The 16919-nt window shown below is 40.7% G+C and overlaps 1 protein-coding gene across 5 annotated transcripts in view; it reads left to right on the top strand.

The window, feature by feature from the left end:
• Nucleotides 1-16919, top strand: part of TMEM266 (transmembrane protein 266) — a 63484-nt gene that overhangs the window by 27071 nt on the left and 19494 nt on the right. For 3 of the 5 annotated variants that reach the window (XM_081021556.1, XM_081021555.1, XM_081021558.1), the window contains 4 exons: nt 3932-4005; nt 11329-11385; nt 12994-13132; nt 14150-14265. In XM_081021556.1, coding sequence (XP_080877682.1) covers nt 3932-4005; nt 11329-11385; nt 12994-13132; nt 14150-14265 — 386 coding nt within the window. The remainder of the gene's footprint in view (nt 1-3931; nt 4006-11328; nt 11386-12993; nt 13133-14149; nt 14266-16919) is intronic. The other 2 variants (XM_081021557.1, XM_081021559.1) reach the window with 2 other exon arrangements.

Genomic DNA, 16919 nt, shown 5'->3' with positions numbered 1-16919 from the left:
CTGGCGGGAGGGCCCAAGAGCCCTCCCACCACCTTCTCAAAGCCTGAGAAGCCCCTCCCCATCCACCCTCACAAGCCACTGCCTGCTAGTATATTTCAAATTAAAAGCATATCACACATTAAAAGTACATTAAACAAGGCAACTAAAACCTAAACCCAACGTCTTTGTATTCTGGACAGCACAAGCTCAGGGAAGGAATTTTAATCTCCAAATACCTCGATAGACACTATCTGATATTGCAACAACTTTTTGGACTCGCCAGCCGTCCTAACACTGGGATGTTACTGCCAAATACAGCCTGACTCCCCCACTACACGCACAGCTCTCCCTAAGTGCCACCTAACGCCTAAGTCCACTCTTAACTCTTTCTTCTGCCAGAAGACCTTTAGATAAACTCTTACCTGCTTCCCACCCAAATAAGACTCAAAACAACCATCATGCCCACCCATTCAAACGTTCCCTTTCTCCTCCCCAAGCCAACTTTCATCGCCCTTCCTGCTCCTTCCGTGTCTCCTTGGCACTTGTAATAGTTGCTAGCTTGAAGAGCCCACCCCACGGCCCCATGCATTCGTAGGAACACAGAGCCTGCGGGGATTGCCAGCCTTCAGAGCTGACATGACAAGAGACATGGTGGGGGAGCCACACGCAGAGAGAGACGGGCAGAAGTGAGGAAGGAGGTTAAACATGCTGCCTGCATTACAGAGGAAAGTTCCTGTAGGTGTCTGTTCTCTTCGGAAAGTTCCCAGGCAGACTGGTGGCTTTCGTCAGCCACCTGCCCTTGTGGTTTGCTGCTGCCTGCAGGAGGCAGGGGAGAGCTGAGCCAGCCGCAGAAATCTTGAGCGACGATACACATCATGATTAGTGATACATTTCCAGGATATTATTATGAAACTGGTTATCACGATGTGAGTTTCATATTGGGTTTTGGACAAGTGTATCAATGCACATTGGCCAGCCCTAGTAATGAAAGCACCTGGTTTGAAAGCTGGGACTAAAGCCATTGATGCTGTTGTTTGGGAAAGGGTGTTGCTTCTATACCTTTTCCAAAAAAGGTTTTGCTCTGTTTGAACTTGGAAATTCAAGAAATATGTGTGGAAAGAAATGCACATGGGAAACCTGCGACAGTGGAATAAAGGGATTTTTTTCAATGGAGGACGGGAGCCTTTGGATCCAGTCTCCCATTCCTAGATCTGGAAGGCTAGGGATGCTCACATGACATCTCATGGGAACTTGGATGGCCCTGCGAGATTTCATGACAGCATCCCAGAACCATCATGCTGAGAGGGAAAGCCCAGCATTAAAAGAAATGTTAAGCTCTCTGCTTTGCTTGCATTAGCCTGCAGAATTTCAACCAGCTGCCCTTCAACTGCATAGGGTCACTCTTTCACACAGCACACTGGAAGTAGAATAGATTTTTTCTCCATTTACCGGTATTCTATTTTTCTAAGTGCAGGGAGCTTTATGTGGAAAGAGCATTTCTTTTTCTGGAATTTTCTGGCACTCAAGATTTTTGCCCATCAGAGAATGTTGCAGACGAAGACCTTAAAAAAAATCCCAGGCCGTATAAATCTCGCTGTAGTTTTTAAATTAGTTCCAGCCTTTTGTGTTATTATTTGCGCTTTACTTTTAATCTTAATATTCATTTTTAGTCAGTTTTTAATGCTATACCACTTTTTATTTTATTAGTCCTTTTATTTATTTATTAAACTTTTTTGTTTTATTCTGTAAGCTGCCCAGAGAACACTTGTTACAGGGCAGCCTATAAATGTCAAAAATAGAATGAATAAGTAAATAATGCAACTGATGGTCTTTTCATTGTATGGCTCTTTAGAATACCCATTAGCATTCACAGTCAATACTGGCTTGGAGTAGGGGGGTGCAATAAAAATATTTTATTGTCTTGCATGTTGTCCATTCTGCACATCTTTAGTTGAACACAAGAGGGCAGACAGAATGTTGCACATTCCTTTATTCCTTCCAATATATGGGTTGCTGCCTTGTTGATAGCATTTTCCCATTTCCCTTTATTGCAGCCATCAGGACATTGCTGAAAATGAACAATGTAGCTGAGGTTTTTTCCTTCTTTCTCTTAGCATTTCACAATATGGAGACAGGACTATAAATGTGTCAGTGCAACATTGCATAGGTAGTGGAGTTACAGGATTTAAAAAATAAAACAAACCTAAAAGTGAAATACTGTGTTTCACTCAAACAGATTAATATTCTGCTACAGTTTTGCATTTTTCTGTGCCTGCACACAACCCTGAAAACTTGAAGTTTTTTTCCTTCTTGAGAAGAAAACAAAACTCGTATGTATTCCCAAAGTTATTTTAACACTTTACTACACATGAAACATTTTCAACATAAAGAGGGGAAATTGGTCTCCCTAAAGGCTCCTGAGAGAGACTTGCATCACAGGAAGAGTCCAGGGTGTTTTCTAAGGTCTGCTTTGTGCTGGCAGGTGGCTAACTTGGAGTTTTCCTTTCATGCATCCAGATACAGTGATACCTCGGGTTACATATGCTTCAGGTTACTGACTCCGCTATACCAGAAATATTACCTCAGGTTAAGAACTTTGCTTCAGGATGAGAACAGAAATCGTGCTCCGGCGGCAGCGGGAGGCCCATTAGCTAAAGTGGTGCTTCAGGTTAAGAACGGACCTCTGGAACCAATTAAGTTCTTAATCCGAGGTACCACTATGTAAGGCCAGCATCTTTTCTCTCATGAGATGTATTGCACTGTGATCATGGTAAATAATGATAAACTGTGCTTATTTTTGCTTTCCTGAGTCCTCCCTCCAAGCTACTAATCCATCACACGCAGGCACTGAATGGGTTCCCAGGCTTTTTGGCTTCTTCTCTGGCACCAGATACAGAACCTCAAAACATGGCGTGTTCTCTTCCTCCCCCACCTACATCCAGAATTATACATGGTTGTTTAGTAATATGCCTTTCCTACACTCTACATGAGGACAAAGGAAGGCTTAATGCAGGTCAAATTGAAGATCAGTCTCATGGCATGTGGCCTGGTTCACACATCATGTAATGACACAAGCATGCTGGCTTCCAAAGAGGAGCACGTCTCCACTTTATTACTGACTACAAATCATGGTTATGGAGACTACAAATCATGGTTAAGGAGATTAACCACAATCCTGAGTTCCAACCCTAAACCAGAGCTTTCTGTGCTGAGGTAAAGGACCATGGATGAACATAGCAACCGCAGTCTTCTTCCTGCAAGACAGTGCATCATTCAAACTAAACTATCATTTGGCCTAGCATTACATGCAGTCATAGGCGTTGAGTGACTTTAATTCATTCTTGGCTCTTATATTCTACTTTTGGTACCTTTTGAATCCTGAATCTTGGACTTGTTACTGAAAGAAGCCAAACCTGGAACCATCGTTTATAAACCTGATTTGTTTCAATGAACCATAGTTCAGATTAACCACAGTTTGGTTTGGACAATAATGCTAATTGCAGCTAATTGAAAACGGAGGTGAAATGTCTGATCCTGTGCCAGTAGGGGAGAATATGTGTTGGAGGCTCAGAGATGGGAGAGTTGAGAAGATGGAAAATGGAAGCAGACAAGTAACTGTAAATCATGTTAAGCTTTAGTGAAGCTTAAACCAAGGTGGGCATTCTAAATGATTGTTAATAAAAACCACAATTGGTGTTATGTCTCGACTGAGCCTATATCTCTAATGTTGTGTACTAGCTGTGAATATTTACCAGTGTTTCTGCAATTGGTGGGGAGTTCACTTCTTTCATCATTTTGTCCCTTCTCTCCCAACCCAGATTTGGCCCACAGTCTCCTGGGGGGTCAGCCTTAATCAAGGCAGGCTTCAGAATGTTTGGTTCATTGTGTATTGTGCAACTTGCATGCTGGGAAACCAAAATGATGCTTCATAATAATCTTTATTTAATTTCAGTTTCAAATGCATCACAGTTTGCTGGAGTTATTCACTGGATCAGTCTAGTTATCCTCTCTGTGTTCTTTTCAGAGGTAAGTGAAATGTGAAAGTAAGTGACAAAGGACAATATGACTGAAAAACTGGTTACTTCCTTAGGAAATGTGTTCAGTTGTATATCTAGGCACCTAAATTGCCTTAGTTACCTCAGAACTGCAATACCTCAAGGACTGCATCTTTCCAAATGAACCTACACAAACCCTGAAATCATCTTCTAAGGCCCTTCTTCATGTTTCGCCTCCTTGAGAGGTCCAGAGGGTGGCAACATGAGAATGGGCCTTCTCTGCAGTGGCTCCCCATCTGTGGAATGCTCTCCCCAGGGAAGTTTGACTGGTGCCTTCATTATACACCTTTAGGCGCCAGGCAAAAAGCTTCCTTTTAAACCAGGCCTTTGTTTGATCCGATTTACATCCTCTGCCCTTTTAAAATGTATTTTTATTAGCTATTTTGTGGTAGGTATATTGATTTTATTCTGAGAACCGCCCTGAGACCCCTGGGTATAGGGCGGTATATAAATTCAGTAAATAATAAATATTTATAATATGGCATGTTAGCGCATGAGCTTGTATTTTAAAGAGTTCTTAGAAAGTGCAGCTGGAGTATAATGCAACTTGTAGGTTATCAACAGGAGTTGACCACCGACAGCACACAGGCAACAATCTTGAAATATCGGCATTGACTCCCAGCTCCTTCTTGGACCAAGTTTGTTCCCCCACCCCAGATGCTGATCATTACCTTTTTAAAGCTCTAAATCTTCTGGGTGCAGAGTAGCTGAAGAACCACCTTCTCTCAGGAAATCTGGCTACTTGTTTATAACTGCATTGAAGGCCCTACTTTAGAGTCCTTCATCACAGATGTGGCAGAAGGTTATTCAAAGGATGCCCTTTTTCACAGTGGCTTCTATGTTTTGAAACTTCTTCACGGGAGAAGGATGATCTGCCCCCTTGCTAGTAGCCTCTTGACAGCAAGTCTTATTCCAGAGGGCATTTGGAACCCTCTAAGCTGTTTTTAGCAGATTTGTGGGGGCTGTTGGTAAGACTGGGTTTTAATTAATATTTTGTTCTGCAATGCTATTTAACATGTTTGCTACTTGATGATGAGCCTCCTCAAGATGGACAGATGTGAGGATAAATGAATATTAAGTTCTTCTTAATATTTCCAATTATGTATCTCTCTACATTGGGGAATTCAGAAGGTTGCAGCCATAAGAATTTGTAGACCATGTCCCAGAACAAAGGCTTTCTGGTGTGGTCACATTCTAATTATGCTATACAGTGGTACCTCGGGTTACAGACACTTCAGGTTACAGACTCCGCTAACCCAGAAATAGTACCTCAGGTTAAGAACTTTGCTTCAGGATGAGAAGAGAAATCATGCTCTGTCGGCGTGGCGGCAGCAGGAGGCCCCATTAGCTAAAGTGGTGCTTCAGGTTAAGAACAGTTTCAGGTTAAGAACAAACCTCCGGAACGAATTAAGTTCTTCACCCAAGGTACCACTGTACAGTTCAAAAAGGATGCCATACAACTGGAAAAAGTTCTGAATGAGCAAAATTTGGGCCCCAGGAATAGAAGAGCAGTTTTCTTGGAAGGAACACTAAAGTGGGAAAAGTAGAAGGCTAAGAGGAAAATATATATTAATACCATGCATAAAGTGGAGAAAATGGATAAAGAAATGACTGTTCCTCCTTTTCCCATAATAATGATTTTGATTTGGGGTTAGATTCATTATTTTTTATGGTAATTGGGAACTGGTGTTTGTGTTTTGTTGTCAGGACTTATTAATGTGAATTGTTTGAGGGTTGGTCAGTCTCAGTGCAATTTGATATTTGGTGTGTTTGGTCTGATGTGTTGACTATAGACTTATTTAAGGTTTTCCTTCATATCTTGTATAGTTTGGGCTGATACATTTTGCCGTTACTGTGGATTTTGACTCAGTATTGTTATTGCTAGGGTTTAATTCAAATTATTAAATGAAGTGTTCAGACTTCAGAGCAGTTCTCACCTTGTCCAGAGTCTATTAGAGCAGGTGAGTCTCCTTCACACCTGAATCCCTGCTGGCTGGGTGGCTGTGCTGGTTCCATGCAGTAGAGGGGTCTTGATTGGGCCCCTCACCTGGCAGGGGATCACCATTGATTTAAGTAGATCCTTAACTGGCTCAGCTATGCCCCATACTTTAGTGTATTATTGGATTTAGTTGATTAATGTTAAAAGAGGTGTAGAATATCCTGGGTGTGTTTGTGTGTTTCTACACTAGTAGCCAAAATTGTGGAAACCTTTTGGAGAAAGTGGATTTCCGAGGTTTGATGGCTCATACCACTTTTTTTTTGGGAGTAGTACCATAACATTATGCATCAATGGAAAGATAATTTAATAAAGAATGTAATGCAACAAAGTTTATTCAATTATCTGTATTCTATCAAAAATTATAGCCAAATAACCAGAAAAAGGAGTGTTTAGAGAGCCAATCAGGTGTCATCTTGTTTTGGCAATGATGGCTTATAACACCTTTTTTTTTTTTTTTTTTTTTTTTTAGTAATACCATAAAATTATATATCAATGGGAAGATAATTTAATGAAGAATGTAATGCAATAACTTTTATGAAGGATTATTTATTACAACAGCAGTCAAAAAGAAGAAACATGAAACACATAGAAAAAAATGAGATATACAAAAATTCTCCCCATGTCAGTTAATACTTAGTTGGGCAACCTTTAGCCTTCCCATGGAGTGAACCAAATTTTTTAGTTTTGCATCAGTAAAAATGTGAAACCAAAATTGAATTATTGCCTCTATTAATTGGGTTTTATTGCTGGGTTGCTTCTGACTAACAAGTTTCTTTAGTCGGCTCCATACATTTTTGATTGGGTTAAAGTCTGGGCATGTACATTCCCATTAATGACGCAAATTCTGCCCACACCTTTTGCTGTCATATGACCCCAGATCGTAACACTAACTGGGTGTTTCATAGTAGGTGTAATGCAAGTAGGATGTAAATCATCTCCAATTCTTCTCACATATTTCATGCCATCACTACCAAGCAAGAAGATTTTGGTGTCATCACTCCAAATAAAACTGTCCCATTGTTCCGCTGTCCAGTTAGCATGGGTTTTAGCCCAGTTTAATCTTTTAAACCTTTGTTTGAGAGATAACAATGACATTTTCCTTGGAATTCTGGCATTTAGACCATATTCCTGCAGTCTGCACCGAACAGTCCTTACACTCAACTTCACATTACATTGTACCATGTCATCTTGTATACACCCAGTTGATTTTTTCTGTCACGTAGGCACAGTCTCTCAATTCTTCTATCATCACTTGCTGTTGTGCACCTTTTCCTGCCCTTACCAGTCTGATTTTGTAGTGACCGAGTCTCCTTATATCTTTTCAAAAATTTAGAAATGCCACCTTTGGTTAAGTTTCCCCAATTTTTCTTCTATTTTCTTCATAACTGTAGCCATGTTTGCTTAATAGTACTATTTTACATGGCTTTCTGGGTGACCAGTCAACTCTTTGCAGCATTTCTTTAATTTTATTACATTTTACAAGCTTACCAAATGAAAGAACACAAAAACCCCAACCAACTTGATAGCAATCACATAACACACTGACAAATGCCCTCCTCTCAGCTCCAGTACATAACATCAATAGCTGAATCTTACTGTGACCTGATTGGATCATTGCCAAAACAAGATGACACCCGATTGGCTCTCTACACCCTCCTGCTCATTGGCTACATTCAAATGAAGGAAAGCTACTGCATATCAACCTAAGCAAGTTGTGCTTCCTTTTTCTGGTTATTTGGCTATAACTTTTGATAGAATACAGAAAATTGAACGAATTTTGTTGCATTACAGTATTCATTAAAGTATCTTTCCATTGATATATAATTTTATGGTATTACTCCAAAAAAAGGTTGCCACAATTTTGGCCACTCATATCTGTGACAACAGCAGGTTTTTGAGATACTATGGAACATCTTGATAATGGAAAAACTGAGGTTCAAATTGCCTCTCAGCCTAACTGATATCACAGGGTTCCTCCTGTCCTGATTGAGGCTTAAGATGCACGTGGTTTCAGAGCAGGATCTCCCTAAATGTGCTGAGGGGGAGGGGAACAAATTGCACAGATGAACTTAAGAGGATGCCCTGGTGAGTCTCTATAGATTACACAGAGAAGGTCATAAATAGCCACATTTATTGACAGAGATTTCCTTTTTTTCCATTATTACTCGAAGTGTTGGAAATGGGTGGTTTGGTCAATCAAGACCAGAATTATAGGCCTCTGGAGCATACTGAAGTGCTTACTTATGACACTTCAGGTGCTTAGTTGGGTGTATTATTCTCCTGTGATCCTCCAACTTCTTCCCCACTCCTCACCTTGCTGTCAGAATTTATTTTGTAAGCTGCTTGGGGCAAAGACCTGCTCTCTTCTGTTCAGTTGGAAGCACAATACATATCAGAGGTGCAGTATAGAATCTGTGGATTCTAATATTACTGTAATGTTCAAGGATTATTATCTCAATATGTAATGAGTGATGCCTGAGTAGAAGTGCCATAAAATTCTTGCATTTGCTCCTTGGTTGATGCTGAACTCACCAGAAACCCTTCTGCGCTAGGAGAAAAGGCAGAGGAATGTGTGGGGTGGCTGAAAACACCCTGCGTCAGTTCTGACAGGATCCCCGTCTCAGTGTGCCTTACACTTTCCCTACCTCTATTTTTACAATAGCGCAAAAGCCAGCAAAGATACCAGTTTACATAGATAAAACAAGAGAAGAGAGAAACCAGTTATAATTGAAAACACTATTGTAACTGAAAATATAGATATATAAAACATGTCTGTATTTGAGCATGTAAACCAATCTCTTATAACATTAAAAAGCCACGTTTTGATAAAGTATCAAATTTTCTCTGCAGTATTCAGTAAATAGTTTCCAATTTGCTAAAAAGTTACTTTACAATTAGCTCCCCCCCTTACTCTCCTCTTCCTCCAAGGAGCTCAGGGAAGCGTTGTGTAGTGGTTAGGAGCGGTGGACTCGTAATCTGGGGAACCGGGTTCGCGTCTCCACTCCTCCACATGCAGCTGCTGGGTGACCTTGGGCCAGTCACACTTCTCTGAAGTCTTTCAGCCCCACTGTTTGTTGTGGGGGAGGAAGGGAAAGGAGAAGGTTAGCCGCTTTGAGACTCCTTCGGGTAGTGATAAAGCGGGATATCAAATCCAAACTCCTCCTCCTCCTCCTCCTCTTCTTCTTCTTCTTTTTCTTCTTCTTCTTCTTCTTCTTCTTCTTCTTCTTCTTCTTCTTCTTCTTCTTATTCTTCTTCTTCTTCTTCCCCCTCTTCATTTTATCTCTACAACCTTCCCATGGGGTTGGCTAGAGTGAGAGATAGAGTGGGTGACCCAAGGTCAGCCCAGCAAGTTTATGAGGATTTGAACCTGGATTTTCCCTGTCCTCTGTGATCCCTCTAACCACTACTCCATGCTGCTTCTGCAGAATGGCCTCCGTCCAGAAGGCTTACATTTAACATTAGGTAGAGAAGATCACTTTTTATTGAATACTGCAGAGAAAGTTCTATATTTGCTCAATCAAAATGTGGTTTTGTGTATTAAAACTATTGTAAATCAATAAAATATCTGGGTTGGGGTCACCAGACAAAAGCAACTGTCTTCTATCACTGGCATTTTTGTGTGAAGGGAATGTGTGCTAAATCCTGATATTGTTCAAATTCACTTGCTTCTTTCACTGACCGTTGCATGACGGATTGAAACAGCAATCCCAGTGAATCGTTTTCCCCCCAATTTTCTACAGCTCTAGTACTTGATGCTCTTCTGTCAGCAGCAGATATGTGCTATGAGGAGGCCAGCCATCTGTGAAGTGTTTCGCATGAAAGATGCTTGATAATCCTGTCTATTGTATAAAGAAAATATTACCAACAGCAAAATCATTTTCTCACATCAGTTCAGCTATCTGTAGCCTTTTTTCACATAGGAGAGGAGAGGAGAAAAGGGAATATCCCTGTTGTCCTGTGTCTGTTCAGGGTTTGGAAAAACGTTATATTCTACCCTTCAACGATTATTTATTCATGACATTTATATCCCAAGGAGCTCAAGGGGGCCTATATGGGCCTCCCCATTCCTCACTTAATCCTCACAGCAACCCTGTGAGGGTAGGCTGATACCACAGATGCATTTGCCTAAGCAATGGCTAAAGGAAATTCACAGGTAGCAAAAGAGGTATAACCAGCATAACACATGAAGAAACTGTACATCTGCTATTTTTGAAGACATTGTTTGATCCGTTATAACTAAAGTAGTACCAGCCTTCAGGCACTTGGCATCAAGCACTCTCAGTCTGTTGTTTTAGAAAGCTGTTGTGGTGATTTGAGATGTTCTGATGTCATGAAACGTTCATCAAATTTCTAGTTCATGTGGCATAAGAGCAAGGTCTGATCTATACTTTCAGCAGAATGACATGATAAACAGCTTCTTCTTCTTCATTGCCCTGGAGACCCCCCAAAAGATCAAGAAAATGTGTATTCCTGTACATGCACCACAACTAATAACAACTGATGACATCCGTAGAACATATTATTAAGTGATCCACAGGTCACTTAATGAGTGAACTCTGGAGAGTTTGTAAAGTTATGGAGTGGTAGAACGAACTGTACTGATTTGGACTGTAGATGGGGGGTGCCACTTTTAAATGCTCTCTTTCATGTTAAAAAGAAATCCTTGCAAGTAAAATAACAGTACTAGCCCACAGGGAGCTGGCTGTCGTGCTTCCTCCTCCTCCTATTTTACATAGAGCAAGGTAGAACTGAGAGATGGAGACAAGGAGAAATGTGGAAAGAATATGAATTGACACCCCCCCCCCCCCATGTTCCTCATTCCTTTCCTCCATTGTCTTCCATGTTGTACTTTGGATTCTACGGGCCTTGTCCACATGTGCTTTGTGAAGCACTGCTCACCTTCATGCTCTTACAGTATATCAATAATTATGCTAAAAGTGTGCATGATTCTTAATTTTACACTTTTTCTTACACCTGCTGCCTCTTTCTGTCAACAGTGTTGACTCCATCCCTGTTTCTACTTTCTCCCAGAATGGAGAATATTTTGACATAACTTGCAACTTTTTCACATTTTAGGGTCAACAGGGAAACCTACATTTACCTGATACACTTACAATGTTACAATGAACTTATAAAACACACTTCCCACAGAAATGTTAAGCATTTGAAATTTTTTAAAAAACTTTTCTGCTCCACAGGACTGATTTTCTCCATTTTGTTACAAAAAGTTATTAATGATTAACAATGCTAATGATTTATGATTTTCTTCCCTCTTCCCACATATCTTTTTATTAGACTGTTTTGAGAATAGTGGTTCTTGGTATATGGGACTACATTGAAAATAAAATAGAGGTAAGCAAAACCTCTGTTTTTATATTGAATAGCACCTCCATCCTTTGCAACACACTGTGCTGTGTTATTGTTTTCATTAATTTACTCAACGTATATTCTGCCTTTCCTCTCGAAGAAGCCCAGGGAGGCAAATACATCAGTACTAAAAACAGTTTAAAAGGCTTCTAAAAACAGTTAAAAACATTCTCCCAGCCAGTGATATATCAAGTTTGCCAAGAACAGTATCTTTCAGCCATCTGGGTGAAGAGGAATATTTTTAGCTTCCTTAATTAGCAAGTAAAGAACACTGGAAAATGATTAGTTGTACTTAACCTTATTGTAGTACTTTTGGAGACTTATTGGTAGCAAGGAATGCTAAAGTTCTGTTCCACGTATGAAGCTGCCTTGTGTCATGTCCTGTTACTTGTCCATCCAGCCCAGGAGTGGCTCTCCAGAGTCTTGGGTCATCTCATTTGCCACCTGATCCTTTCACCTGGAGAGCCCTTGGTCCCTCCTCAACTCTAGTGATTGCCACAATAGGACTAGATTCTGTAGCCCACTAAGAAAGTCCTCTGTCACTAACTAACTAACTAGGATTGTTTCGTCTTTGTTCTAGTCACTCCTCTCTCAGCCGAGCTTAATTTCAAATGCCCTAGATGCTGACTTCTGATATTTGTGCAGTTTATTATTAATTTTAATGAGTATAGTTCATACACTGGTAATTAGTGGCTGCATTTGCTCATCTTACTAAGCCATCGTGTGATTTTGATAAACCATAGTTTGCTTTCATCTAGGTCTGGAGATCTTAACTACGGCTAGTTTAAATCAGGAGTGGGGAGCATGTAGATGTTGTTGAACTCTCAGCCCCCGTCATCCCCAGCCAGCATGGTCAAGGAGAATGGGTTGCAGTCCAGCAGCAGCTGGAGGGGCCATAGTCCTGATTTAAACAGCCTAGTTTCAGTAATTATGGGTTGAAATTGGCTTGTTTAAAACTCACCGTAGTTAATGTTAACCACAGTTCGTCTGTCCAAACAACATGACAAGCTACAGTGAAATAAAGTGGTAGTGAAAGCTTCTGGATTGCTCCTCCCAGCTGTGGAACAGGGAGAGCCGCACAATGTGCAAACATGGCTCATGTGGGGTGCCTTTGTTTAATGGGTGGAGAGCTGCTTTGGCCCCAGAAACTGAGCATGACTTGACCTTGAATCAATAACCCTCTGAATGGCTTGGGACAAGTGCTGAATGCCACTAAGACATGCAGACCATTCTAAGTACCACAGTATGATGCATTGCTGCATAGTTCTCCAGTGCAATGGCCCATTTCAGGAGGGAAACTGTTAAGTCTTATTAATACAATAAAACCCATTTAGCTGATCCTTGATTAGTATCTTACTGAGATTCAGGTGCTACTGCAGATGTTTGACAAAAAGCTTATCTGATGCATCCAAACGTTTATCCCCAGTTAAAAATGAGACAGTAATAATATCCATGACATCAATAGAAAAGAAAGAAGCCAGAAGGAGGAGTGGTTTGACTCGGACTTGTGTTTGCTTTGGTGAATGCATTTTGATATTTGCATTCAAAAAAGGAGTGAGTAAAATGCTGTTTGTGAAATCCTTTTCCTATTAGGTATTTGATGGTGCTGTGATCATCTTATCCTTGGCTCCAATGGTGGCTTCTACAGTGGCGAATGGACCAAGCAGTCCTTGGGATGCTATTAGCCTTATTATCACACTGAGAATTTGGAGAGTGAAGAGAATTATTGATGGCAAGTTATCATTAACTTTTGTAAAGATTTGTGGAGGTGTAGGAATTACTTTTTAAAATAGTCAGTACCTCTTTTCAAGTAGAAAGCCAGATTTTAGCTGGATAACCCTCATTGATCAGATGGGGAAATTACCAGTGTTCCTATGGCAACTTTTTTTATATTGTTCACCAGTTTCCTAGTAGCTGTGGGTTGAGTGGGAACTCTGCACTAAAATAATCCCTAATTTAGTTAGCAGGAACATTGTGTTGATTTTTGCAGAGTGTGAAAATAAAATGTGTTCATGTGTATGTTTCGAAATTGGGATAGAGAATTTTGGGGAAATATGCAGGGGAGGGACTAGGGAAGTGTGGGAATTGTGCTTAACTGTGAAATCTCAAAAGTAAACCCTGCTGAGTGAAACAGGAATTACTACTAGGTAAATAAGTGCAGGGTTGCAGAATACTATATGAATATTATGTAACCATAGTTATTATCTTTAATGTCCAGTTGATTTAAAGTAAAGCAAATCAAGCCCATTACAGTGGTGCCTCGCAAGACGAAATGAATCCGTTCCGCGAGTATCTTCGTCTAGCGGTTTTTTCGTCTTGCGAAGCAACCCTATTTGCGGCTTAGCGGATTAGCGCTATTAGCGGTTTAGCGGCTATTAAAGGCTTAGCGGCTTAGCGGATTAGCTGCTAAAAGGCTATTAAAGGCTTAGCGGCTTAGAAAAAGGGGGGGGGAAGCGGGAAAAAAATCTCAAGACTCACAAGACATTTTCGTCTTGCGAAGCAAGCCTATAGGGAAATTCGTCCTGCGAAGCACATTGAAAACGGAAAACCCTTTCGTCTAGCGGGTTTTCCGTCTTGCGAGGCATTCGTCTTGCGGGGCACCACTGTATTGGATTTCTCCAACTGAAACTAATAAGACATAAAAGTGACCGTTTCAGAAACTTAACTTCTGTTGAATAGTAGTTGCATTTATTAGATGCCTGACCATCTTTTCAAATAAACTCAGAGATCCCTTTGTTGTGGTTTCCAGCCTACGTATTACCAGTTAAGGTGGAAATGGAGATGGTGATTCAACAGTATGAGAAGGCAAAGGTCATTCAAGATGAGCAGCTGGAAAGACTAACCCAAATCTGCCAAGAGCAGGGAGTAAGTCAAAACTATATTTTCATTTTATAAATGTGTGTCTGTTACGGATTTTAATTTGTATGCTACTTTGCCACAACATTTTTCACCCAGAAGTGGCTTGCAACACTTCAGATTATGCTAGACTCCAACTTTCTCCAACCAACATGACCAAGGGTTAGAGATGATGGGAGTTGTAGTCCGGCAGCATCCAAAAGACTACAGGTTCCACTATACATACTATGGGGGTTGGGCCAGAGGATTCAGCAAATGTTTTTCATACCTGAGATCTCAGGTGGGATAGCTGCTATCTCCAGGTACTCCAGACTTCAGAGGACCCAGAATAACCTCTGCTAGTCCATGCAAGCAATACTGAATTGGATGAAGCGGTCGTCTGGGTCAGTGCAAGGCAGTGTCTCCTGCGTTCCTATGAGGTTTTGCAGAGGGATCCGAAGGATAAGAGTGTGAGGCATCTATGCCATTGAATTGCTGCCTCATACAGATAGGATGAGGGTGAACAATAAAAGGTGATTGCAAAGCATTCAAAGTTAACAGAGCTGTGTAGATTATTAATGACCACCCTTCCTCTCCCCTTCAGTTAATTCAGGTAGCTTTGTGGTTTTTATCCTTTTTAAAAATCAAACCGTAACACTGGAAGTTGAAGAATTCTTGTTCCCTTTTAACATGGTAGATAATTTGTGAAACGGATTTTGGTTCCAATGACTATACATTTTCCACTGGCAGCATTTTTCATAGAATCATAGAATCATAGAGTTGGAAGAGACCACAAGGGCCATCGAGTCCAACCCCCTGCCAAGCAGGAAACACCATCAGAGCACTCCTGACATATGGTTGTCAAGCCTCTGCTTAAAGACCTCCAAAGAAGGAGACTCCACCACACTCCTTGGCAGCAAATTCCACTGTCTAACAGCTCTTACTGTCAGGAAGTTCTTCCTAATGTTTAATGCTTCTTTTTATTCTTCTTCCCCTTCTTCTGCTTCTACTTGCAATAATGTTAATTTATTCCTAACAACCAATCATTTGCCTGTTTGTTGGAAAGCAGCCCAAATCACCCTGCCTTTTATTCTAGTCTAGTTCGCAACTGTCTCTTGGTTTGTGTGGTGTTTGTTTGTTTTTTAAAGAAATAATGTTAGCAACAAAGGCCCAAATTAATGGAAGTAAACATTGGATGGTATCCCAGCGGCAGATGAGCATTCGGGCATTCCATCCCAAGAGCACTCACAGAACAGAGCAAAAGGATGACTGTTGCATTAGAGAAGAGCAAGCTTCTGCTTTAAAGCTTTCATTGATCTCTCCAAGGCTGCGCCAGACATCCTCTGCCACTGGCTATTTAAGAGAACTCTATGATTCACAGAGAGTTCCATTCCTCTATATATTTAGTAAAACACTAGACAAGATGGGGTGGCCCTTTTTATATGTCTAGTCATAAAAGGCTGGTGTTCCCTTGGGTCCCATACTGGTCCCTGTCCTTTTATGGGTGTTTATAAATAATTACTTAATGCAACGCACTGCTGAGGGGGATTTATTATAGTGTATTTAGTTCTTTGTCTGAGAGGGACTGAAAGCTGCTTCAGAAAAAGGTTTGGGGGATTTTTGTGTGTGTTTTCTTATTTATTTAATTTAACTGGATTTATAAACCAATCAATCATCCATAACCTGTAGGCAAAGGGAATAATAATAATAATAATAATAATAATAATAATAATAATTTATTATTATTTATACCTCGCCCATCAGGCTGGGTTTCCCCAGCCACTCTGGGCGGCTTCCAACAAAATATTAAAATACAATAGTCTGTCAAACATTAAAAGTTTCCCTAAACAGGGCTGCCTTCAGATGTTTTCTAAAAGTCTGGTAGTAGTTTTTCTCTTTGACATCTGATTGGAGGGCATTCCACGGGGGGGGGGTGCCACTACCGAGAAGGCCCTCTGCCTGGTTCCCTGTAACTTGGCTTCTCTCAGGGCAGCCCAGAAGGCCCTCGGCGCTGGACCTCAGTGTCTGGGTTGAACGATGGGGATGGAGACGCTCCTTTAGGTATACTGAACCAAGGCCGTTTGGGGCTTTAAAGGTCAGCACCAACACTTTGAATTGTGCTCGGAATCGTAGAATATAAAATGCTCATTTTAAAATACTAGTAAAACAGCAAGTTATCTTAAAATTCAGCAAAATATAAGTAAAATCAGCAGTTATTAAAATATACATTGTAGGATAAAATTGCATATTAAAAATATGTGTCTGGATAGGCTTGCTTAAACATAAAAGTGTTTAGCAAGGGCCAAAAGCAATGCAAATATACACACTGCATATTAGAAAAAATGAAAAGTAAAGCAAGCTTGGTTGCATTTTTGTCTGTTGGTCATAGGAGGGCAGCAAAAGCACTATGTTTGTTTCTATGTGTTAATCAGCTCACTATTTTTTATACAGCTTGTTGTCTCTGACATGCCAGTGTCTCTAGCACCTGTCAGAATCGCACATCTAGTTCATTGTATCAGAGGTCTGGATTTGCAAAAGCAAAAAGCAAATCATTGTTTTCTGGAAGAACTCGGGGGGCATGGCTTGGTAAAACCTGGTTTCAAAGAAACCAGGATCAAGTGTGTGTAAGTGTGTGCACAAGTGTGTTGACAACATGGAGCAGACCCCGCTCAGCCACTGTAACT

This window comes from Podarcis pityusensis (genome assembly GCF_964106645.2).
Source record: "Podarcis pityusensis genome assembly, chromosome: 9".
Taxonomy (NCBI): Eukaryota; Metazoa; Chordata; class Lepidosauria; order Squamata; family Lacertidae; genus Podarcis; species Podarcis pityusensis.
This window is presented reverse-complemented; position numbering and strand designations above follow the sequence as displayed.